A 26991-nucleotide genomic window follows, 5' to 3' on the forward strand; every position below is an offset into this window, starting at 1 on the left:
AGATGCCCTGATCATACTGCCTGCTGAGAACAGAGTCCCAGAAAATGAGCAATGCTCAGAGGAAGAGGATAGAAAACCTAGATTCAGTGTTACAAAACACTGGGAGAGCTTCTGTAAATGTCAACCCTCAGAGCCCATTGCCTTATCTCTCTGTGAAGCGAAGCTATACAAACTCTAGATTTATCAATTATGTACTAACTAAATCTGTCAGGACAGTCACATCCCTAGACGATGCTGCTATTCAGCTACACAGAATTGTCTGGCTCCTTTCCAGGTCTTAGCAATTAATCTTTTGCCAGTGGCATGAGATTTAAGGTCAAATCACCCATGTGATTTCCCCAAAGCTTCAAAGGTTCTCAAGACCAGCAGCTATAGAAAATCTGAGAAATTAGACTGATGGTATTAAAGCTCAGACAAGTTGCTTACCCCTGACTTTTGAAAGGTGAAGACAAGCTGCATTGCACTGGGGGTTCATGACCGATTATAGCTCTGCTGCTGGCTTTATGTGACATTTGGCAAGTAATTTACTTCTTCTATGCCTCAGATTTCCCGTCTGTGAAATGGAAAACTGTAACCCTTTCCCTTTCCCACCCTCCAAGCTTTGCAAAAAGAATAAACAAAGTTTCTGCACAGTGTTTTGGAGCTCCTAAAAGAACAGAGCAAGAACTGCATTCTGTAGGCAGTGTATTTATGCAACTTTTGGAAATGGGCCTAGTCATGCAAAACAAATTGAGTATTTTCAGATGCCTGGGAGTTATTTTAGCAGTTACTATTTATTGCACACTCTTTGGGTGCCAGGGACCGTGCTGCATTTTATTCCTTTCCAAACAACCCTGAGATAGTTACTACTATTATCATCTTCATTTTGTAGATGAAGAAACAAATAGGTTCGGTGACTTGTCTGATATCACCCAGCAAGTTACAGGGTTCATATGCAAAGAGATCTGGGCACGCTTCCCACCATGAAGATCCTCCTCCTGTGGCTTATCATTATGATTTCAGAGTTGTTTTATTACCCTCCTACGCTTTATCATCGGATGAACCTAAACACTCTGAGGCACATGGTACAATGCTAAGTTAATTCCCCCAAACGATGGCCCATCCAACATGTCATTTTGAAAGGACGACCCTAAGGATACGAGTCTATATGGCAGGCTGCACCCAAGCAGCAGCACTGGTACCTAGATTTTGTTGTCACTGTCTTGAAACACCCAAGCTGCTATCTTGCCTTCTGGGGTGTTTCAGGGGGCCAGCTGCAGGGTAACCTGCTCTTTGCAGACCTCTGGTGTGGTAACTGTAAAGGTTGCCCTGGGAAGGGATTCTTCTCTTTTTTGGTTGTGGGGGTGGCGTGGGCTCCAGTGGACCCTATGCTTAGCCACTGGTTGCCATGCTCTTTGATCTCTAGTTTAGAAAAAGAAGGAAAAAAAGATAAATCCTCCTTTGTAATGGAGTCAGCTGGCTGAGCGAAGTGGGAGTGATTCCAGCCGTTTGCTCGAAGGTATGTGCACAGCCCATCCAGAACAGAGCAAGCTGCAAAATTGCAGGCCTGAGAGACAAAATCAAATTTTGCTCGAATGCTTGAGATGTAGCCGTTTCCTCACAGATGATAGAGACAGAGGATGACAGAGAGTATCTATTCCAAAGGCTAAAATCAGCTTACTTTGACATCTTGGATTTTCAGATCCATACCACGGTGTGATCCCCATTTGCATAGTGATTTTCACAAGTTCTTATTCGAGTTAATTCTTAATTATTCACTTGGTAGGTGATCTAAGGCCTCCTTCTGCGTGCTGCTTCCTTTTCACATTTCAGCGCTAAACAGAAGTGATGCTTTGATTACGTGTTCTTCTGAAAGATCTATCTAGTGTACTGCTTGCCTCTGTTTGCATGCAGGGAAATTAAGAGTAGACTTTGTCAAAACATTTTTGTCAACCCCAGAAATACTGGTCAGGTAACTTGCAAAGGGATACCATTAGCCACAAGGGGAACAAGCCAAGAAAGTATGAATGAATGGCTGTAAGTTGATTTTCACTAGCCTGACAATAAAAATTATTCTATCATCACCACCATCACGACTACATTTTTAATGTTCAGAAATTACAAAGCCCTTTTTACACAGTACTTCATTTGATACCAATACCGGGACGTAGGCAGAGCTAGTATTGTTCTCCCCAATTTACCAAAAAGGAAACTTGGGCTCAGAAAGTTCAAGTGATTTGTCCAAGGTAGCACAGCTAGTGACCCAAGCCTTCTGCTCCCAGTTCTAGTGTTTGTCTCTCTTCTCCCTTCTTCTTCAGTGACATGCCTTGCTCACAATATCTGCCTGCTGAAGGAATACCCAGTCCACATATTTTTTAGAAACCATCCCCTAATTTCTCCAATCACAATCAATCTCCTCTACATTTCTGTAATACCTTGCTTAAACCTTTATTGCACTAACTATAACTGTGTGACTCGGATGCCTGTCTTATCCACAATGGACTGCAGACTCCTGGAAGGCAGAACTTACGCCCTATTTCATCACTCACATTTACTGAGAGTATGCTGTGTGGCAAGCACAATGCCAAATGCCTTGCAGCCATCAAATTCTTTAATCCAAAACAATAGATCTGTGACATAGGTACTAGAATTATTTCCACTGGAAAATGCAAAAAGTGAGACACAGAGAGGATGAGTAACTTGATCAATGTCACACAGACAAAAGGTGTCAGTTGGGATCCAAACCCAGATCTGTCTATTCCAAACCCTATGCTTGGACCTTACATTATCCCTCCCACGTTCTTCATTGTGACACCCTTCCCTGCTCGTACCTGGAACCATATTTGCACCAATAAGCCCTTTAGAATTGTGTGTTGAAATAAAGAACAGGTCAATACTGTTTAATTCAGTTCAGTATTTTTGAAAGCACTGCTTTTATAAAAGAAGAAAAATAAGTGTGGAGTTGTGAAGAATGGGGGTGTGAGAAGTGTGTGTGTGTGTGGGGGGGGGTAAGTATAAAATACAATGTTTAAAAGAAGTGAAGTTAATACTGTATACAAAGTTATATAAAAAAGAGGGGCAGACAGGGGACAGACAGGGGAACCAGGAAGATAGGAGCCTGGGAGATGGAAGCATGAGAGGCAAGTGGGGAAGGAGAGGGAACTTCTCCCTGGAAAAGGCTACCACCTGGAAATCCTGTAATGGGAACTACTGGGAACTTGAATGCACTGGATGATCTGTAGTACGTTATAATTTATAAGGACACGCTGCTACGGAGAGAGAGAGAGATAGAGAAAGACAGAGATAGAGATAGAGATAGGGATAGAGAGAGAGAGATAGAGATAGAGAGCACGCCTGCCCTTCTCTCTTTTCAAGATGTTTATAACCTCAACCTGAGGTTCTAATGGTGGAAGAAAAAGCTTAGACCTTTTGGTTCTCCCAGTTGAGGGAAGGTTTCTAATCAGTTTTGTATGCCTTCATAGTAATAACTAAGAATGACTCTTGAGCCATACCTTCATGTAAATGCCAAAAAACTGCTTTGAACAGTAGTTACTGTATTTTCAAGTGTTTTATAAATTGATTATATGGTACCCAGTTGTAGTGACTGTATTTTAAAATTCAATTTACTTGCCAAGATTGCTTCAAATGCTACGTCCCCAGTCTTTTTCTTCTTCTTTTTTTTTTAAAGATGTCTTTTAGAAATAGGCAGAGGTCTACAAATTACAATCTGCTTTGAATCTTAAGGGTAGAGTCATTAATTATCTGACAGCAGAAGAGAGAGCAGGGAAACCCAGTGGGGGAATGGAATCCCCTCCCATTTTACAGCATTCTTTTTTAAAAATTATTAATTATTAAGTTATAATTCTTTCCTTGGTCAATCAACTCAAAGCTGTAAATGCTCATATGAATCAATGTGCTGTACCCCAGGTGAAGTCTAGTTGAATTGAAGGCAGGAAGCCATCCTGCAGTGGCTGCCTTCTAATCAAGTAATTACTTACTACACTGCCATCTGTCTTTATTCTGCTAAGCCACTCGGTCAGACACAGCAGTACCCCCATACTCTGAGATGGTCACAGACCGTGCTGTACTTACACAGAATACCTGACCACAATACATTGCAAATCACGTTTCATCTCTTTATTTCTTACCAGTACAATTTGGATTCTTTGTTGTAGTTGGAAAACTTCCTGGGAAGTGAGCAATATGTTTTTTTTTTTTTTTTTTTTTGCATTGTCAGGCAATAAATTAATTTATTAAGAGAAACTATCAGTCATCAGTATTGGATGAGTTGCTGCAGTGTACAAGTTACAATGTTATGAGCATCGATCGTATTCATATTAAAAGTTATTTTTCTCACATAAGCCTGTGATACAATATAAATATAAAAATATATACCATATAAAAATAATTGTCATTAGCTGGTAAATTATCTCTATAGCTGATTTCTATTCACTACTTTATTAACTAGAGTATATGGGCACTCCGAATTGCTAATATTTCCTTTAAATTATAATCTGCGATGACACTGTGGTGCCTGTGTTGGAAAAGCTACGATGATAATCATTAACATAGTATAATGCAGTACTTAAGATTTATCAGGCCCTTATTAGGCCATGAATTACAGCATAATATAATGAAATGCAAGTTTATTTCTTCCAATTCAAAATCTAATAAGAGGTTTGTGTCATAAATTACATAAACCTCAAAACAATGCATGGAAGTGTGGCTGAAAGTTAATTTCTATCATTATGTTGTTTTTCTGCATGTTCTTCCTGTACGTGTGTAACATTGTTTTTCTTTGTTTACCCTAGATAGTTGGTACTTGTAATTATTTTATTAGCATCCAACTGTATTTTCCCTTTCTTGACTAAGAAGCAGAAATATTTCAAACATCAAAGTTTATTTAAATAGGATACAACCCTTGGGAAATTAAAAGGGGATGCAGTTCGCTGCCAGGATTCTTTGAGAAATACTGTATAACTTGGTTGCTGTACTGCTTTATAGAAGTAAATCGAGGACGCGTCTTGGCAGATGGAACAATGGGTGGGAGCAATGCTTTTCAGCTACATCACATCTTTCGACTTGAAGAGATCAACATAACACACAAAGCTAATGTGTAATGTAAATACAAGTTATGTTTTGCATTTTCATTTGTGGATGGAAAACATTAAAGCACAAAAGCCAGGAAAAAAAATTAAAGTAAAACCTAGGAAGTTCGCAACAGAACAGTTCTCTTAATATTCAGTTCTTGTAATTGCCCTCAACAAGGGGGCTGTCCTCTTACCATAGACAGGCAGTCCCCTTGTTGTGTGTTTTAAGGAACACATAGCTTTGCCTCATTACCAGAGCTCAGATTTCACCATTGCCTCTTGCTATATGTCATCATCTTCTCTAGCTCTTCTTTTTAAGAGATAAAATAGGGGCTTCAAACAGATACAGGTTTGAATCCCAGCTCTACTAATGACTAGCCTTGTAAATCTTGGGTTAAGTCTCCATTTTGCCAGCTGAAAAATGGGGACAATGATAATACTCTCCTCATAGGGTAGCTGGGATGATAAATGTTATATATAAACATGAAGCATAATGGCACAGAAGAGGTGCTCAAATATTTTAACAATTGTTGCTACTAATGTATTAAGTTCTATTAGGAGGGGATATACATTAATAGTAAACACTCACTGAGTGGGAGTTAGTATTTCTGATCTGGAGATTTAGAATGTCCATAAAAAAGGCCGGGCGCAGTGGCTTAAGCCTGTAATCCCAGCACTTTGGGAGGCCGAGGCGGGTGGATCACGAGGTCAAGAGATCGAGACCATCCTGGTCAACATGGTGAAACCCCATCTCCACTGAAAAAAAAAAAATACAAAAAATTAGCTGGGCATGGTGGCGCGTGCCTGTAATCCCAGCTACTCAGGAGGCTGAGGCAGGAGAATTGCCTGAACCCAGGAGGCGGAGGTTGCGATGAGCCGAGATCGCGCCATTGCACTCCAGCATGGGTAACAAGAGCGAAACTCCGTCTCAAAAACAAAACAAAACAAAACGAAAAGAATGTCCATAAAAAAGAAAAGGGGCATAAAAATGAAGGCTAAAGACACCAAGAGATAACCTCTTACGCTACAATTTTGCATGGGATGCATTCTCCTCACAGTTTCATTTTTACACGCTCTTCATTGTCATAGAGTACACATAGTCAGATAGTAGCTCTCCGTCTTACAGAAACACTTGATCTCTAGCTTTTTTCTTTGTCCTCCTGTTCTCCTGCAACATACCGGAATGGCTGCATCAGAAAAATTCACCTAATCCACTCATATTCTTTCCTGTTTTGATGGAGACAATCATGAACCAGCAAATAGAATATGAATCGATCAGGCAATAGCCCTTAAAAATCCTTTTTTTCTGTCTGCTAAACCTACCCAGAAATGCCCTGATGCTGCTCCTGTGCCTTGAAGACTTCATGCTGCCGGGGAAAACTGGACAACCACAGCTGGGTTTTCACTGTTGCACACTGATCTGTTCTTGCTGATCTCTTTCATTCTCCATCATGACTTTTAAAAATGCTTACTAATTTCTTCTCATTCTCAGTTAAACCATGTCTCTCGCTTTAAGAATTAAACCATTGCTCCAGCTTAAAAGGAAGAATTGAGACTATTGTGTATCGTCTTCAACTGACTACTCTACTCTCACAAATCCACATATCCCATCATCAATCCTCCCCTCCTTTGCTCCAATTTTAGATAAAGTGTTCTTCTGTTTCAGGCTGACTCTTTCAGCCACGGCTTTCCCTCAGTTTTCTGTTCCTCCTGGATCTTACTACAGGAGTCACCCCTTTCTTTGTCTACCTCTTCATTTTTTTGCACACTCTGGTGCCATTTCCACTGTCTGGAAACATGATTTGATCTCCCATTCGAAGGTCTATAGGTCCCCCGCAGAAAGCCTGCTGAATCTCACTCCTCTCGTTACCATCCGTACTTCTCAGAAGGGTTGGCTGCATCCATATTCTCTGCCTGTTCATCTCATAGTCTCTCCTCAAACCATGGCAGTCTTGATTCTGATAATCATGCTTTGCAGAAATTGCTCTAAGATTATCTGTGTCGTGCCAATTCCATTTGATTCATGATCTCACTGTACTTTTCTGCTGCATTTGGCAATGTTGCTTATTCTCCCCATTTTGAGTCCTGTTCTCCCATGGTTTCCCTGAGCCCAGACTTCCAATTTCTTCACCTTTCTGACCTCTCCTCCTCTTCTTCGGGGCCTTTTCCCTACACTTTGGAGTCCTCGGCTACACACACTCTTTGAGTTGTATTTTCCAGGGTGATGGTTTCAATCCACATTAACCATGGTGTCTCCTGTATTAGTCTACCCAGGCTGTTTAATACAGGACGTCTTAAACAATATGCATTTATTTCCTTACAATTCTAGAGACCAAAAGTCCAAGATTAAGGCATCAGCTGGATTGATTTTATTCTGGGGCCTCTTTTCTTGGCTTGAAGACAGCTGCCTTCTCATCATGTCTTCACACCATCACCCCTCAGTCTATACGCTAATCTCCTCTTCTTATAAGGACATCCAGTGATACGGGAGTAGGGCCCACCCAAAGAACCTCATTTAACCTTAATGACCTCTTTAAAGATCCTGCCTCCAAATACAGTCACATTCCAAAGTACTGGGGGATTTCAACATAGGAATTTGGTGAGGAGACATAGTTCAGTCCACAACATCTCCTAAACCTGTATTCCCAGCTCAGATTTCTCCTTTACGATGAGGGCTAACTGCCTATTAGACATTTCCCATAGGATTTCCTACAGAAGATTGTTTGAAATTGACCCCAGCATCTCCTCATTAAACCTATACTTTCTCTTGCATTTCCCATTTCCATTGGCTCAGCCAGTCAGCTAAGGAGTTTTTCTTTACTCCTCTTTTTCCCATATCCCACATATCCAGTCAACTCCCAAACACTGCTCCTCAAGCCTGCGAAATACTTTTCAATTCTGCTCTTTTCTCTCCATCCCTACTGAGGCTGCCCTAGTTCAAGCTGCCACCTTCTCTTGTTTGATTATTGCAGAACTCTTTGATCTGTCTATTTCCATTCTAGTCCTGAGTCCATGCCCCATAGAAAGAGCATGAGATCTAAAACCCAAGTTTGACCACATTATTCTCTCACTTGAATCTCTCTAATGGCTCCTCGTTATCTGCAGAATGTGAGCCATCTTTTTAATATGGCAAATGAGGCTTTTACAGTCTGGATCCTCCTTAGAGTGGCAACCTCATGTTTGACTATTGTCGGCTTCCTGCTTTTCACTTGAGCAACATGAATCTGCTTTTGGTTGTCTGTATATTCCATTCCTCTCTCTTCCCAAGTCTTCACCTTTGCAAATGCTTTCCTCTTTGTCAGGAGTGCATTCTCCAAGCTGTCTTCCTTACTTTTCTCTCCCTTAACTTTGGTTAATGCCTACTCATCCAATAAATCTCAAATCAAAGGTAATTTTCTCCAGAAAGCCTTTCTGGAGTTAGCTGCCTCTTCTTTCTTTCCCATAATTCCTTATTCATATCTATTATAATGCTAATAATCGATCTACTTTCCTTACTAGGCTGTGTGTCTCTTGAGCAGGCGTCCCCAGACTGTTTACACAGGGGGCCAGTTCACTGTCCCTCAGACCGTTGGAGGGCCGCCACATACTGTGCTCCTCTCACTGACCACCAATGAAAGAGGTGCCCCTTCCTGAAGTATGGCAGGGGGCTGGGTAAATGGCCTCAGGGGGCCGCATGCGGCCCGCGGGCCGTAGTTTGGGGACGCCTGCTATTGAGGGTACAGACAGAATTTATTAATCTCAGTCTACCCAGCACAACTTGTACCTACACTATGCCTGGTACATGACAGGCACCAGAAAACCATCAGTTTTTCTTAATGTTGTGTTGTAAGTAGACTCTTGTGAAGTTCAGCAGAAGAGGTAAGTCATGGATTCATGTCTTGTGCTAATTTTTCAGTAAGTATATAAATACATTCTTTATTTCATACACAAGAGCGTATGTTTAAATTCTAAGACTAAGCAAGTATACCAAATTCTCTACAGGGAAAAAATAAAGAGTCACTAATCTGAATTAGCGTTTCTGCCTCTGACTTAAATTAGTGATTCACAGTATGATACATTCAGGCTCATTTCCATGTTAGCTACAAACCAGTTCATAGACTATCAAAAGCAAAATGCGTGTTTTTCTGAGGAAAGAATTAATCTTCATTTTCTGAAACATCTTGCAGAAATTAATTTGGCAGGTTATTTTACCGAAGGTGTTTATTTTCACTGATGCTGGCTTTGTGGTTTTGTGATAAGAAAAATAATTGATGACTACTTTGAATTCCTCTGCATTTCTGGTTAGCAGGGCAAAGGCTACATTGGAGAAAATATTGGGGGAACTATATGTACTGTGAGTTAGTGTTAGAATGTAAGCTCCACTGTCAAGGAGTTTTGTCTATACTCTCCCCGCTCTATCCAAGAATGATTTCAGGCACAGAGTAGGTGCTCAATTAATGCTTGTTAGTTGAATAAAGAAAGTACATACCTTGCACCTGAAGAACCTGAGAGATGTCAAATCCTTGGCTGATTCTGACGATAACCATGCCAATCTCAAAATCAAATGCATCACTGAAAGAGGAAGCAGAGCAGTTAGTGTTTTAAATGGCTCCTTTATCCTAAAGTGTTAGACTAGTATTAGTCTAGGATCACTTACTTCTAGGATTTTGATATAATAAAACTATTAAAATCCACTTTAGAATATAGCCAAGAGCTGATGCATTTCTTTTGTTTGTTTGTTCTTCCCTTATGCCTTTTTAAAGTATATTTTGGGTGGAGGTAACTAAATCATTCACTCTAGCCAATTTGTTCAAATAATACTCTAAATCAGAATTTTGATTAGGAGCTTGTCACATCTTTTAAAAATAATCAAATCTTTTGTATAGTGAGCAAAACAATCACTGGTATATTTAGACCAGAGAGTTTACAGACAGCAAACAGTCTTTAAAATGATTAGCCACCACCCCTAACCTGGCTGCCTCCCAGAAGGACTCCTATCACATTTCTGATTTCAAGTTCATGGTTAGAAATATCTCCAGTTCCACTAAAGAATTTTCAAAACTGACTCTAAACTCGCCATTTGAAGCAATGCTGTTTCACGGCAACCCTGTATACTGGCTCTTGTGCTTTCTCTGTATTCAACCCAAACAAATCAAGTTATCTAACAGAGAAATAAAGTCTGTCTTTCTTTGATCTCTGTTTGAAGAGATAAAACTTGAAGAGATAAATGTTTTCTCTGGTCCTAAAAATGGAAGCAAGCCAGTTAATAGTTTGAGCCATTTAAAGTTTTTTCACTGGGGGGTCCTTTGTAGTTGTATGGATTTAAAACTTACGAGTCCTTATCATTAGGTCATCCTACCCCGGGAACAACTGTCCCACCATATGTAAACAGTTGCCAATGGCCACAGTAAACCTGAATTTTCATTTGGTATACGTAAGCTTGGTGCAATATGAATATCCACTCAAAATCTAAACCATAAATAATCCTTACTTAACAGAATAGTTCCATTCTGGCACAAGCTATCACAAAGTAAATTCCTCATAAACAAATCTTGTTTCTGATTGTTTTTGATTATAAAAAGTAAACGATATGCTCCACCAGAACAAATTTTGATTCTGTGTGAGGCAGAATAATGTACTCTCAAAGTGTCCTAATACCTGGAAACTGTGAATGTATTTCCCTACACGGCAAAAAGGACTTGGCACATATGATTATGTTAAGAACTGTGGGATGGGGAGATTATCCTAGATTACCTGGATGGGACAAGAGTAATCACAAGGGTACTTAAAATGACGAGGTGTAAGAGGAGGTCACAGTAATGTGATGTGAGAGGAACTTGACCAGCCATTGCTGGCTTTGAAGATTGAGGAAGGCATTCCTGAGCCATACCCACATGAGGGAAGCTTCGGGAAGCTGGAAAAGGCAAGGTCAGAAATGTATCCTAGAGCCTCCAGAAGGGAATGCAGCCTGGCTCACACATGCCAGACTTCTAACCTACAGAACTGTAAGATAATCAAGTATTGTTTGTTTGTTTCTTAAAGACAAAGTCTGGCACTGTCACCCAGGCTGGAGTGCAGTGGTGTGATCTTGGCTCACTGCAACCTCTGCCTCCCAGGTTCAAGAGGTTGGAATTATAGGCATGCATCACCATGCCTGGATATTTTTTTTGTATCTTCAGTAAACGTGGGGTTTCATCATGTTGACCAGGTTTGTCTCAAACTTGTGACCTCAAGTGATCTGCCCACCTCGGCCTCCCAAAGTGTTGTGATTACAGGTGTGAGCCACTATGCCTGGCCTAAAGTACTATTTTAAGCCATTAAATTTGAGGTAATTTGTTATGGCAGTCATTGAAAACTAATAAATACAGATTCTAATTAAAATTAAACTATACGTGGCTGGGTGAGGTGGCTCACGCCTGTAATCCCAGTACTCTGGGAGTCCAAGGCAGGCAGATCATCTGAGGTCAGGAGTTCAAGGCTAACCTGGCCAACGTGGCAAAACCCTACCTCTACTAAAAAATATAAAAAATTAGCTGGATGTGGTGGTGTGTGCCTGTAGTCCCAGCTACTTGGGAGGCTGAGGCAGGGGAGTCACTTGAACCTGGGAAGTGGAGGGTGCAGTGAGCCAAGATCATGTCACTGCACTCCAGTCTGGGCAACAGAGTGAGACTTCATCTTAAAAAAAATAAATTAATTAACCGTATTTAAGAATATTACAGAAATTTAAAATCTTTTATTCAAAGAAAAATGGTAAAATACCGTAATCGTATAATAAGACCCCTGTGTTAACAATACTACTGTGCTTTAAGTCATAAAGACACAAAAATTGGAAAGGGAAATGTAATATGGATACATGATTGTCATTATTAGCCCCAGTGTTGTGCTAGTAAAGTCATTTAACTTTACCAATACAACTAGGTTTTATACTAGTACAAATCTGGGCCACCCTAACACTGCACTTTATTACCAAGGAGACCAATTACTAATCTGTTGGAAAAGCCAAAGGCCTTCTTGGTTCAGTATTACTGGGTTTGATTATTTTGCTCCCTTTGCATTTCTAGAATGTTTGGGATGGCAGGGAGGTTGGAAGACAGTCCCAGGTAATTCTGTATCAAATTATGGATTATTTCATTGTAAATTGACACATTTCTTCCTATGTGTTCTTTTTTCTCCTCTCCATTCCTTTTGTTCCCCAAGTCGGAGAGAAATTTTACTGAAGAATCTGGATTAACAGAGGACAGATCTGGTTAATTTCCAAGAATGTCTGATCAGCAACCGACTATGATTCTAAATACATCAAAATACTGTTTGCTGAGCCTGGAAAAATTCTAATCTTGATCACCTGGTTTAGTCTTAACATATTGAACTTACAACACCAGCAGGAGCCACATGACAGCACGTGGTACCCAAGCTGTATATGTTTTGAGAAGCACAATGCACTTAATATACACATTCCTTACATTAGGAAGACTGTTGGTGAATTTTTGTTTGTTCAGGAATTCCTGTACTTTCAGAAGATGAAAGTTATTTTCTTATGCTTCCTTTTAATAAAACTAAGAATGCTTTTGTTAGTATGTTGCATAAATCTGCTCAATATAATGGTAAATGTTATGCTTATAATAACAAGGGGTAGCGGAAATAGCATGCTATAAGAAGGGCTAAGCAAATACTTGTTTTACGTGGCTAGGATGGACTTTTAAGTGCAGCTGTATCTCTCAGGGCAATGCCACATACCCTGTGATCTGAATCAAACCACAGCCAGATCCCAGGCACAGGAAATCTTCTGTTTCCAGAGATGTTGACACAAAAGATGGCTTTTGGGCATAGCTAACATTGCCCCTCTGGAGTCTGATTAAGTATTTTCAAGCCTAGAAGAAATGCTCAACTTTCTTTGCTTTTCTTTTTTTTTTTTTTGAGATGGAGTTCCCCTGTTGTCCCTCAGGCTGGAGTGCTGTGGCATGGTTTCTGCTCACTGCAACCTTCACCTCCCAGGTTCAAGAGATTCTCCTGCCTCAGCCTCCCGAGTAGTTGGGATTACAGGTGCCCACCACCATGCCCAGCTAATTTTTGTATTTTTAGTAGAGATGGGGTTTCGCCAGGCTGGTCTTGAACTCTTGACCTCATGTGATCCACCTGCCTTGGCCTCCCAAAATGCTAGGATTACAGGCATGAGCCACCATGCCAGGCCGAAAATCTCAACTTTCTGCAATGTTTCTCTCTGCAGGTGTAGAATTTGTTTTCTCTTATCCAAAGGAAGGAACCAAGCCAGGTAATACTTGGAGTATATATGTATATACATATATACTGGCAATGTATATACATATATACATTACTCCAAGTATTACGTATATACATGTATATATGTATGTAATACACACACACGTATATACGTATATACATATATATTCATATGTATGTATATACATACATATCTATTCCAAGTATTACACATTATATACTCCAAGTATATACATATATATGTGTGTGTGTATATATATATGTGTATACACACACACACACACACACACGCATACACACAGGGTTTTGAAATACATATTTTATATATATATTCCAAATATATATTATATACTTGGAGTATGTAATATATAACACTTTGGAGTATATAATATATAATACTCTGCAATATATAATATATAGTATATAATATATAATACTTGTTTTGGAGTATATAATATATAACACTTTGGAATATATAGTATATAATATATAATGCTTGTTTCGGAGTATATAATATATACAGAAAGCACAGCATTACAGTCATGAGTTTCAACTCTGATTTGGGATAGTCCTGGTTTGGAATTCTAGCTCTGTCACTAAATGCACACTACTTAATTTTTAACATCTATGTCTCCACTTGAAGAATGGAAAAAAAAATAGTATTTCCTTCAAAATCTTATGTGAATTAAATGAGATAATTCATGTTTAAGACATTAGCCTGCTGCCTGCTAGTTCTTTAAGATCTATCATTATTACCTATATCCTAAGCCTCCTCAAATATTTAGCTGTCAGATGTTATGTACCATCTGAAACTCACATTCTGGGCACAAGCCAATCCTACTCTACCTGACAGCAGAAGCACTTGGCGTATGGGAGCCTCTTAGCAGACGGAGATATAGGGCTCTGGGTAGTGAATGAATTATCAGAGGCTCAGAAGAAGACAAGGACCGAACTGCAGAGACACCAGCCAACCCAAGATTCCAGGTGTTCTGAAAGAAAAATTTCTCTTTGCTTAGCTGTGCTTTGCTTTTAATCTTGTAAATAGATTTTAAGGTTGTAACTCTAAACATTTACCTTTTTCTCTGACACTGGTATTTCTCCCACCCTGCCTCCTCTGACACTCTGATTCCCTCAAGCTGTATTATTGGTGGTGTTTTTTTCACCTTGGAAAGAAGTCAGAGTACCAGGAGAATGTGCTCTTCTCAGGCAATTTAATCTGACACAACAGTGTTAGGTGCAGTACAAGTTATGTACTGCCCCGGTTAGTGCTTTATAAACACGAACACGTCTTGAAAGCCATCACTTACTGTATGATTCCCACGTAGTTCTCAATCTCTGTCAAGGGAGCTTTCCTCCAGTTTTTCTTATATCCAATCACCAGAGTGTTTGGTTTCATTCTTCCTAAGCCTGAGGCCTAAACAGAGGACATAAAAACATGGGCAACCCTTACTGCACTGGAAAGCTACGAGTGCAAATGAAAAATAATGTCTAAAGGAGCTCTGAAGTAATGTTCTGAAGATTCTGAAGATTAGATTACATTTTAGTGCATGTCCTTCATGCCCGTACCCAAGCATAAAATGGAAAGATTAATTCTAAATCATCTCAGCTATAAATGGATTTTAGATGACAGAAATGTAGCTTTTCTAAATTAGCAGTCATTTGCATTTCTTTTGACACACTCATTAAAATGGTTCAATAATTTAAAATCAAGTGCGGGTCAGCTTAACTGTTGGCATGCATGTTGTAACTTAGTGGTTCAAAGCTCATTCCCACCTGTTATACCTATAATGTCATTAGCAATAAAATCCATGTTTGGAAATTCTTATGTACAAGGATCAGTGAAATCTCTACTTACGTTATTTACTGAAGAGTGACTGAATTATGTTTCCAAAACCTAATTCTCTTATATGACAGTATCATTAATAGCCATATTCCATATCACAAGTGTTGTCTCCCTTCATTAGATGATAGCTTATAGCTTCCAGTTAATCAAATTTAATTCAGCAATATTACTAAGCACCAATGACTTGCATAGTACTCTGTTAGGTTTGGTGGGAGAGTGGTGAAGCACATTCTTTGGCCTTATGGAACCAAACATGGTGAAGAAGACAATATTTACACAAATGATGCTAATATACATGCACATGTAATAGAAACTCATATAGAAGAACAAAGGAAGAAAACTTGAATTTTAGGTGAGGATTCATGGCCAGCTTCATGGGAGAGGCAGTATTTCAACTGAGTCTTGGAAGTTGGTGAGACGTTGGCAGGTTAAAACGGGAGAGCAGCCGGGCGCAGTGGCTCACACCTGTAATCTCAGCACTTTGGGAGGCCAAGGTGAGTGGATCACTTGAACTCACGAGTTTGAGACAAGCCTGGTTAACATGGTGAAACCCCATCTCTACTAAAAATACAAAAAATTAGCCGGGCATGGTACTGCGTGCCTGTGATCCCAGCTGGTCCGGAAGCGGAAGCAGGAGAATCGCTTGAACCTGGGAGGAGGAGTTTGCAGTGAGCCAAGGTCATGCCATTGAACTCCAGCCTGGGCTGCAGAGCGAGACTCCACCTCAAAAAAAAAAAAAAAAAAAAAAATATGGGGAAGAGCAGTGGGAGTAATGGAAGGTAGTTCTGGGTCATGGGAAGAGTGAAAGAAGGGCCAGAGCTGGACATTTTAGAGGGAACAGTAGCAGGTGGAAGGAGATAGGCAATGAAAGAGGCATCCTGAAATAAACTTTGCCTCCAATACATTTGGTGTATTGTTCTTGGCCCAGCACCTTCCTGGAGTCCTTATTTGGCCCTTGGCAGATGTGTGGCAGTATGGATGGATGTAGTCTTTTCCATGGCGACACTCTGACTATTTGGTAATTTGTACCATAACTTCTAAGAAGCAAAGATGATTTTACTCGAGATGATGTAACTGCAGTGCTTCCTTTCATATCACTTTGTCTTATTCTTTTGCCACAGCTCCTCTGTACTTCACTTTTTAGGTAAGGAAATTTATGTGAACATATGCATGTTAGAATTTTCTCTACCATTTCTTCTGGATTAACCTAAGAATTCTCTTTCATACCTGTGTCTTTTCTTTCTCTGCTCTTATTTTATGTCTGTATTCCCATTCCTAGTTGAAAATTTTATTTTACAAAGCTTCTATCATAATTTTATAATAAATGACTAACAGTGCCAATGTATTTAACCAAAGAGCTATTGAAAACTAACTTGGGGCTGGGTGTGGTGGCTCACGCCTGTAATCCCAGCACTTTGAGAGGCTGAGGTGGGTGGATCATGAGATCAAGAGATCAAGACCATCCTGGCCAAGAAGGTGAAAACCCGTCTCTACTAAAAATACAAAAATTAGCTCGGTGTGGTGGCCCAGGCCTGTAGTCCCAGCTAGTGGGGAGGCTGAGGCAGGAGAATTGCTTGAACCCGGGAGGCGGAGATTGCAATGAGCTGAGATCATGCCACTGCACTCCAGCCTGGTGACAGACTGAGACTCCATCTCAAAAAACAAAAACCACAACAACAACAACAAAAAAACAACCTTGGTACTGAAAGAAAAATCAGCATCTTGCAATAATACCTGTTTCCACGGTTTAGCAAATTAATAACAAATGAAAAGTGGCTCATTGTGGGTAATAGGTTTTGCAGAAATGGTTTCTCTGCATGTGCAGCTACTTCACAAGTATTCTTAAGGGAAATCAGACACAGGAATGCATCAAATACTCTTAAGCTTCAAAATATTACCAATTAAGCTTAAGCAATATTTTTTCTTTCCTGCCTGCATGTGCATCTGAATTACCTGGATGCAGTCCTGACTTCTGACACTCTGAGATACAGTAACTCTGAAAGCCAAATGCACCATTTCCTATACATATAATTAAGGTTTTTCAACCATATTAAAGCCAAAATGCTTATCAAGCCAAGCTCTACAATTTCTGAGAATCTCTTGGAATGTTTTAAAGATTCTCTGTCATTCTAAATTGTGAAGATCAGAACTGCGAAAAAGATTTTATGTACTTACTATAGAAGAGATAAAGGAAGGAAAAAAGAAAGAAAAATAAAAGAGAAAAGATGGGAGAACTGTGGGATTTAAGGTTGAGCTGCAGAGATTATTACATTTTATTCAACATTCTGGAAATAATTCAGAAGGATAGGGAGATTTTATGCCCAGATCACCATGCATTAATTTAGTTGGTCTAGCAGCTGCCCTAACACCATTTGCAAAAGAAAAAAGGAAAAGAATGCCTGACTTGAGCATTGCTATATGCAGTATGAGATATAAAAATAGTTTGAAGTTTCAATAGGATCCTGAATGTCGTCAACCATTGGAACAAATTTGCATTTCAATAAGTACGGGGGCAGAATGTATGCTGGTGGCCAAAGGCAACCTCATTTTCCATTTCCAGCGTATCATTCATAGTTTATTGTAATAGAACTTCTCTGCTTTTGTTCTAGTTTTGCCTCTACTCAGGAATTCAAAATAATTCCTTAACCATCTGCACTGGTCTCCGATGCTGAGCTGCCTTCCTGCAGCCGTTCACTTTGGGAGCCTCATTAACATGGAGCACTAATTGTCTTTTGCCTCTGTGCTCCATCCCTCAATGCAGCCTTACCTGAAGGAGACTTCGGACGCCATCCCTGAAACAGTCTGCCGCCACTGCAGCATAAAAAGCCTTGATTTTGTTCTTTATAAGCCAGGCCTGTTTTTTCCCCATGCCACTGTTCATCTCCTTAACACACAGCTTGCGCGGTCCCTGTGTGACACAATGAAATATTGGTTAGAAGCCCTGCTATTATACATCACATTGCTGTTGTTTTCTAAAGGACAAAAATAGCCAGCAATGCCCCATTGAGTTAAGAAATGGGAAAGAGGGAAAAACACCTCACTGGACAGGGTTCTGCAGATTCAGCCTTTTGGGGAGGACCTGTGCTACTCACATCATTCATTTTCTACTCATTTTCTTCCCAAAACATCCAGACTTATTAACATCTGCTTAATTAACTGCCTGCCACTGAATGAAAGGAAGAGCTGAGGGCATCATGGCACATGAGGAAAATACTGAAAATGTGACCGAAGAGGCTCAGGATAAATAATCAGCCTTTGACTCATTAGCGAGAGCTACTTTTAGGAACACCAAAGAAATCTCAGCTGGAGCCTAATTTCAAGAATGGACTGCCATGAACTGCACATAGTGACAATTTTTGGCCGATGCGTGACTTTTTTGTATGGCAAAAATACCCTTATACCACATTTTCCTGGTAATGTTGCCACGCTTCCGCTTAGATACATTAACATTTCCTTCTCATTCAATAAATTTGGTGGGAACAAAAGTTTACGTATCTATGACTTAAGAAGAGTGGAAGAGATTAAGAGGGAAGAAGGCAGGTGTTGTGGCTGTTGATAAAGCATTTTATAATTTCAAGATTTAGTTCTGGAAACTCATTTTTAATGAAATATTCTATTATTATTTCTCCTTCCTTAAATGTCCAAGCTAACTCGTTTCTTCTCATGTTGTGATTCAATCCATAAGGTATTTCTGATTATCTGCCATATGTCTGATAGAGTATGAATCCATTTTCCCAGGAAATTATTTTAATTTATAGAGAGATTTGTATTTTGTTGAGATGTCTTAGATTTTACATGAATCATTTATATGAATACTTTGGATGTTGATAAACGCAGCCTTGTAGGTATTGAAGTAGGACTCAAGATTTTGCATTTCTCACAAACTCCTGGAGGGAACAGATGCTGCTGCTCCTCAGACCATACTTGGAGTCATGGTCTTAAAGGGTCTCAGATTGGAGAGAGGACATTGGGATGCATGGAAAAAAAAAAAAAGCCCAGGCTTTGCAGTCAGACAAAACTGGTCTCAGATCTAAGCTTGAGGAGGTAATTGATTATCTCTGAGCTTTGATATCTTGTTCTGAAAATGAGGATAAACTCTTGCTTCTGCAAGGTTGCTTTAAGTAGTAATAATAAAGTACCTAGTACAATGTCATCGAAGCCCACTGCGCTTGTTCTCTAACACAGTTGCAAGAACACCGAACTGAGAGTCAGAATGCTGGGTTGAGATCTGGCACTGACTGGCTGACACTCTGGGACTGTCATTTGTCCTGTCTTGATGTATGTTCTACACTTATAAAACTCAGGCAATCACCTAGGTCATCACTGCCTAATATGATAGCCTGTATGTCCATGCTGCTATTGAGCATTTGAAATGTGGCTGGTTCACACTGAGATATGCTGGAAGCATAAATTACACAATGGATTTCAAAGTCTCAGCACAAAAAAGACGGAAATATCTCATTAATGTTTCTATATTGATTCCATATTGAAATTATAATATTTTGGGCACAATGTGTAAATACAATATTGTTTTTTTTTTTTTTTTGAGACGGAGTTTTGCTCTTGTTACCCAGGCTGGAGTGCAATGGCGCAATCTCGGCTCACCGCAACCTCTGCCACCTGGGTTCAGGCAATTCTGCCTCAACCTCCTGAGTAGCTGGGATTACAGGCAGGCGCCACCATGCCCAGCTAATTTTTTGTATTTTTAGTAGAGATGGGGTTTCACCATGTTGACCAGGATGGTCTCGATCTCTTGACCTTGTGATCCACCCGCCTCGGCCTCCCTACAATATTGTTAAAAATAACTTTACCTATTTCTCTTTTTTCTTTTTTGTTCAGATGGAGTCTTGCTTTGTCACCAGGCTGAAGTGCAGTAGCACGATCTCAGCTCACTGAAACCTCTGCCTCCTGAGTTCAAGAGATTCTCCTGCCTTAGCCTCCTGAGTAGCTGAGATTACAGGTGCCCACCACCACACCTAGCTAATTTTTGTATATTTAGTAGAGACGAGGTTTCACCATCTTGGGCAGGATGGTCTCAATCTCTTGACCTCGTGATCTGTCCACCTCGACCTCCCAAAGGGCTGGCATTACAGACATGAGCCACTGTGCCTGGCCTCTTTTTTTCTTTTTAATTGGCCACTAGACAATGTCAAATCATATATGTGGCACATAATATATTTCTATTACACAACACTCAATCTCTGGGGTCCTTTCCATTTTAATATTCTATTTAAATTGAATCAGATTCTTTATATTTTTACTTTTTCCAGCATATTTCCTAGAATATGCCAACTTTTCAAAACAGTTTGGCTGACTTCATATTAAAGGAAAATTAAAAAACAAGAAACTTCCCTGAAGACAGAAAAGGTAGAGAGATCGGGAGAATAGTTACTAAACTAGATGACCTTGTCTAAGGAAGGCTATGCCCTTATGGATCAATTTAGCTAAGGTTTCCAGATTGTCAGTGCATTTTGAATCACTAGTCCTTCTTTGGGCATTCTAAACTTCATCAACTGCTGAAGAAAGAAAGAATATTTTATTCAAGGAAGTTAGAAGAATAACAAAACAGAAAAGGCTTTGAACCATCAGTGTAGTGAGTTGTACCACTGTGACTGTGAACCCCTGGCGAGAATGGCATTTATTTAAATAAATACAGTCTAACGTATGTCTGTTAGTATTATAAAAATCCAGATTAAACATTAATTGTGACAGAGAGATTTACTTTAATGCCTAAACTTGCCATATTGAGAAGTCATAAAAACGTTTCAATGCAGAATCTCTCTTTGCTAAAAATGATTATAACATCATTGTAGCACACTTATTAATGCGAGGCAAGGAAGGCTGCAATACAAATGTAGTAAGAATAAAGCAAACTAACAAAGAGAAAAGACATACTGGAATACCATTATTCAACATTCAAATATGTCACAGTTACAAAAATGAATTTTACTACCCCATTATAGTATTATAGAGATTAGCTTCAGTTGGGATCCAAAATATGAGTACATAAATTAATTCAAGATTCAAACAAAGAAGCTTTAAAAATCTTGTATATATTATAGCTTTGATATTAATTGAGGAATGGGTAAAGCATTTCTAATTATGTAGTGTGGAGAAGTTGATGCAATGTTACTTTAAATAAGTGACTATCATGAAAAGGAGTTTGTCAAGGAGTTCTGATCCCATTAGGATCAAACAGAGAAATTTGCCAAGTGCAATATTTCTTCCTACTTTTTTTCTTAAACATTGGAAGTCTTATTTGTCTGTCTTCATTTTCATGGCTGCTTTGGTTGGAACTGAAGGAAGGAACATTTTTTCCCTTTCTGATTTGGACCATATTATCTTACTATGCAGGCTGGTGCCTATTCATAGGTTATTTCACTCTTTCAATATTTGGTCATGTCACTATTTTACTGACATCATACCAGAGGCTTACTGACAAAAGAAGAATAAGATGCATCTAGAAAGAATACATTTTTTCCTCGGTGGATGTGAAAGTTGAGATTAAGAGGAGGTTGAAGATAGAAGAAAAAATGAGATTTTAGTTTTTTTGGGGTTATATGGGCTTGAATTGCCTTCCTTATATTGTGGAGTTAAAAGGTGGGTGTCTTCTATGAGATATGTAGAGAACTCCTCAAACAGAGAATTTAAAGAGAGCTTTAGGTTTTCTTAAGATACTTTATAAATTTTTAGAAAAAAAAAAAAAGAAAAAGAAAAAGAGAAACAGGGTAAAATTCTAAGAGCGATTTTACATGAGAAAGCCAGTTGAAGACTGTCCCTTTCCTCCATTACAGGAGAGGACAATCAGGTTTAAAGTAACATTAATGAGTAGGAAAAACATGAATGAAAATAGATTTACATCTTGGTATCCATCTGTGAAAGGAGAAGACTACTACTCATAAAATTCAGATAACATTGTCTCTGGGGACAGAGTCAGGGGTCTGGAGTGGTTTTAAAAGGGGCTTTAACTTGATCTGTAATGGCTTATTTCATTTAAAGAGTGAGTGGAAGGCAAGATGCAGTGGTTCATGCCTATAACAGACTTTGGGAGGTTGAGGAGGGTGAATTGCTTAAGCCCAGGAGCCAGCCTGGGCAATATGGCAAAACCCCATCTCTACAAAAAATACAAAGATTAACTGGATGTGGTGGCATGTGCCTGTTATCCCAGATACTGGGGAGGCTGAGGAGGGAGGATTGTCTGAGCCTGGGAGCTCAAGGCTGTCATGAGCTATGATTGTGCCATTGTACTCCAGCTTGGGTGACAAAGTGAGACCCTGTTTCAACCAATCAATCAATAAAATAAAATACAATACAACATAATAAATAAGGTGAGTGGAAGCATCTGTAACCATTTTTTTCTTTTTCTTTTTTTTTAGGCAGGGTCTCACTGCATCTGGCCCAAAATGTTAACAGTCATTAATTAGGAAACGTAGACTATGAATTAAAGGTCTTATTTAATTTTATTTAGTGAGCCATATGAAACTGCCGGTATCTAATGATTTTGATCTATAAAAATGCAAATTTTATATGATTCAACCTAATTATTTTTTTTAGTGTTTCAAAATTTAAAAACAGAGTCAATCTTTAAAAAGTCTTATTTCTTTGGCCACCAGCACAACACAATGTACTTGATAAAAGATGCCACTGTAGACTTGAAAGCCTTTTGCAAGGCAAGACCAGCAAAATTTAGAAAAGAGGTAAGCGGGATGGGCACAGTGGCTCACGCCTGTAATTCCAGCACTTTAGGAGGCTGAGACAGGTGGATCATGAGGTCAAGAGATCGAGACTGCTGGGCGTGGTGGCTCACGTCTGTAATCCTAGCACTTTGGGAGGCCGAGGTGGGTGGATCACCTGAGGTCAGGAGTTCAAGACCAGCCTGGCCATCATGGTGAAACCCCATCTTAAAATAAAGAAATAAATAAATGGTTAAATAGTAAAAAAAAAAGAGAGAGAGATCGAGACTATCCTCAACAACATGGTAAAAGCCTGTCTCTACTAAAATTACAAAAATTAGCTGGACATGGTGGTGTGCACCTGTAATCCCAGCTACTTGAGAGGCTGAGGCAGGAAAATCGCTTGGATTTGGAAAGTGGAGATTGCAGTGAGCCAAGATCATCGCACCACTGAACTCTAGCATGGTGACAGAGCGAGACTCCATCTCAAAAAAAAAAAGAAAGAAAGAAAGAAAGAAAGAAAATAGGTAAGGGGCATATTTTTGGACAATAATGACTTTATCTTTTCCAAATCCCAGATCAATGGAATCAACTTTCAATTGAATTAACTTTTGAACCTTAAATGTATACCTGTTATTTGTTTTAATAAAAAATTCCTATTTTTAAATGTAAAAATAGAAGTATTAGGAATGAGGGACTGCTGCAGTATGATGTCTTTGCATATGGGAGAGGAAGTGTGAACGAACCCCATAAGACTTCTAGAACTGAACACAGTGTGCCCAGAGAATTACAGGTACATAAATTCAAATTAAATTATGTAGGATGACTGGTTTGGATCTCTCTCCATCTACTATCAATGACATAAGTGAGGAAGCTCACTGACAAAGGCAGTGCTTATGTGTGTCAGGATACAGAGGGTAGAAGTGGTGGAGGATGCAACTTGCAACCTTTAACTAATAACTTACCTTTTGCTGAACCTGTTGAACTTGGCTGTGCTTAGAAATATGAGGGGGATACTATAAGGTAGAGTTTTCCTCCCTCCTGTCTTCCTATGGTGACAAGAATGATAATGTACAAAAGAACAAAATGACTTTCATGTTTAATATAAAGGCTATTGGAAGTATGTCACTTCCAATGACACGGAAGTATGTAGTTCAAAAGAGAACAGACAGTAATTTTTAAATTACAAAGCTGGATTCTTTAAAATGGGTCCCCAAATTTACCTTGATGAAGAGTGGCTTGCGTAAAATCTTTAAGCTGAATAGTAAAAAAGCAACAGAGGGGAAACGGCTTAGAGGAGATTGTAAGTTAGCTGGATAGTTGGAAGGCCACAGTGGGTGCTTGAGGCCCAGCAAAGAGTACAGGTCTTTTAATTTCAAATTTTAAAATGCGGCAGTTGCAGGAAATGACAGCTGTGCCCACACATTTTCCCTCTACCCACCTGCATCAAAATGCCCATGTTTTAAGTCTTGCTCCTTTCTGGTAGGATAACAGCACTTAAAGCAAATATTTCAGTAGCTGCCGGCCACCAGAAGGATGGAGCCCAGAGCCTGCTGTCCTGTGATTAGTGGGGAGAAGCACATATCTCACTGTTCCGTCATGATCAAACTGCTGTACACTTAAAAAGTTCAAAATCCAGTGTCTGGACCTGGTTTTTCTTTTCTTTTCTTTCTTTTTCTTTTTTTGTTTTTTTTTTTTTTTTTTTGAGATGGAGTTTCGCTCTTGTTACCCAGACTGGAGTGCAATGGCACAATCTCGGCTCACCGCAACCTCTGCCTCCTGGGTTCAGGCAATTCTCCTGCCTCAGCCTCCTGAGTAGCTGGGATTACAGGCATGCACCACCATGCCCAGCTATTTTTTTTTGTATTTTTAGTAGAGACAGGGTTTCACTATGTTGACCAGGATGGTCTTGATCCCTTGACCTCGTGATCCAACTGCCTCGGCCTCCCAAAGTGCTGGGATTACAGGCGTGAGCCATTGCGCCCGGCCTGGACCTGGTTTTTCTAAGAGGGCATGCTTTAGGTTTTTATTGAAGGTAATATATTTTGGGAATAAAAATGGCAACTATAGCATACCAAAAATAATGATATTGACAATAACAATGAAAGTTAATTGAGCATTTATTCTTTGAGGGACATCAGACTCAGCATTAGAAAGCTTATCTTCTGTAATTCAAATAGCAACTCTGTAACATAGGTGCCATTTTTATTATTTTCATTTTACAACTGAGAAAAGTAAGGCACAGAGAGATGAAATATTATGTGCCTAAGGGACTCACGGCTAATAGGTGGCGAAATAGTGATTTGAAACTTGACTGTTATTCTCAAAAGCCCCTGAGCACCAGCTTCCTAGACTCAAAAACTAAACTGTCATTCTCTTATCATCATCACTATTTAACATTTTCCACAAGGTTGGCCTAACCATCAACCTTTGTGCTTTTGGAAAAAAAATTCTGATGGCATACTTACTCCCCCTACATCCCTTTCCATCTGTTTCTTTGCAAAGATGATTGACGACTGAGCCCAGAGTCTAAAAATGCTGTCAACATCTGTAGCCCCAGGAGCTCACACAAAGTAACTAACTGGAAAGTCATTAACTGATGCAGTAACTATTTTCTGTCCCCAGGAGAACCTTGGCACCTGAGAGCAAGGTTCTTGGGCCCTACATGGAGAGACCGATAGAGTAGTTTATAATGCAGCCCAACATGTATGTCAAACAAACAGGGCCATTGGTGGCACAGACTAAGCCACCTACTTCAAATGAAATGATATTCCAGCACTATCCTGTATGATAGTCAAAGCAGCAAAGGGTTAATTAAAAGCAGTCTCTCTTGTTTCTGACAAGACCCTTTCTCCTTTGCCAATAGATGACTGTTTATACTCCCAGTTTATTTCTCCAGTCCTAAAGATACTTTATTGCCTGCTAAACTAAATTTTCTCTGAATTGCTGCAGAAGAAAAACACCCCAAACTGCTTATTTCATCAAAACTGGCTTCTATATTATATTGGCCAAAATGAAATCCACGAATCCAGGGCACCAAAGTTGATAATACAAGAGAGGGGTGCTTGATAAGATTTTAAAAAATTCTTTAGCGTCACAGTTGGTCATTACTTAACCTGTCAATCTCAAGTGCTTAGTAGGAGTCTCTCTACCTCCTACCAGATAATTGCATTGAGTTATATTATTTGAATGACCGTTATATAAGCACCAAGAGGAAAGAGAGTATGATCAACTGCTTCATAGAATATTGGCATTTAGAATATTACCAAGTGTAAAGAGATGCTTAAGTGCTGGTCATGATGACGTGGTAAATTAGCCCCCAGCATCAGGGCAGAGTTGACTGGCTGGAAAGTCACATGACTTCCTGACGGCCCTGTTCCTTGGCAGGTACTGGAGAAGTAAGTAGTGATGCTGGATGCTAACAGCACTCCCAAGGCTGCAAGTGTCCTAGACTTTCTCCTCAAGGCATGACACACAGCACACTTGGGTGGCCTAGACCGATATTTTGGCTCTGCCACTTTCCTGTCATGTGATCCAGTACAATAATTTAATTTTCCTGAATCTCACTTTCCCAATCAGTAAAATGAGAACAGGGCTGATTTTCTTTCATGCTTCACTAGGCTATCGTGTGGCTCGAATATGAAAAGCTGTAGAAAAAAGCTTTGAAGAATAGGTAAGTACTTAAGTACTATAAAAATGCATTAATTGCTAAGAATTTTGAGTGAGGGGTGTGTGTGTGTGTATGTGTGAGAGAGAGAGAGAGAGAGACAGGGTAAGAAAGAGAGTATTGGGAATAGAAGTAGAGGCAGGCTAGTTTGGAGGCCTTGCACTTTATTATTATTTTATTTATCTATCTATTTATTTATTTTTTGAGACAGAGTTTCACTCTTGTCACCCAGGCTGGAGTGCAATGGCACAATCTTGGCTCACTGCAACATCTGCCTCCCAGGTTCAAGTGATTCTCTTGCCTCAACCTCCCAAGTAGCTGGGAATACAGGTGCCTGCCACCATGCCCAGCTAATATTTGTATTTTTAGTAGAGATGAGGTTTCACTATATTGGTCAGGCTGGTCTTGAATTCTTGACCTCAGGTGATCCGCTCGCCTCCGTCTTTCAAAGTGCTAAGATTACTGACGTGAGCCACTGTGCCTGCCTGACTTTATTATTATGATTATTACTATTTGAGATGG

General features: G+C 39.6%; 1 protein-coding gene across 4 annotated transcripts in view; it reads right to left on the reverse strand.

Annotated features, from left to right (window-relative positions):
• The window catches only part of SLC12A1 (solute carrier family 12 member 1), a 105361-nt gene that overhangs the window by 26718 nt on the left and 51652 nt on the right, over nucleotides 1–26991 (reverse strand). For all 4 annotated transcript variants that reach the window (XM_010339497.3, XM_003928888.4, XM_003928887.4 and 1 more), the window contains 3 exons: nucleotides 17897–18037; nucleotides 14594–14700; nucleotides 9538–9620 (listed from right to left, as the gene is read on the reverse strand). In XM_010339497.3, coding sequence (XP_010337799.2) covers nucleotides 9538–9620; nucleotides 14594–14700; nucleotides 17897–18037 — 331 coding nt within the window. The remainder of the gene's footprint in view (nucleotides 1–9537; nucleotides 9621–14593; nucleotides 14701–17896; nucleotides 18038–26991) is intronic.

Source organism: Saimiri boliviensis, chromosome 2 (genome assembly GCF_048565385.1).
Source record: "Saimiri boliviensis isolate mSaiBol1 chromosome 2, mSaiBol1.pri, whole genome shotgun sequence".
Taxonomy (NCBI): Eukaryota; Metazoa; Chordata; class Mammalia; order Primates; family Cebidae; genus Saimiri; species Saimiri boliviensis.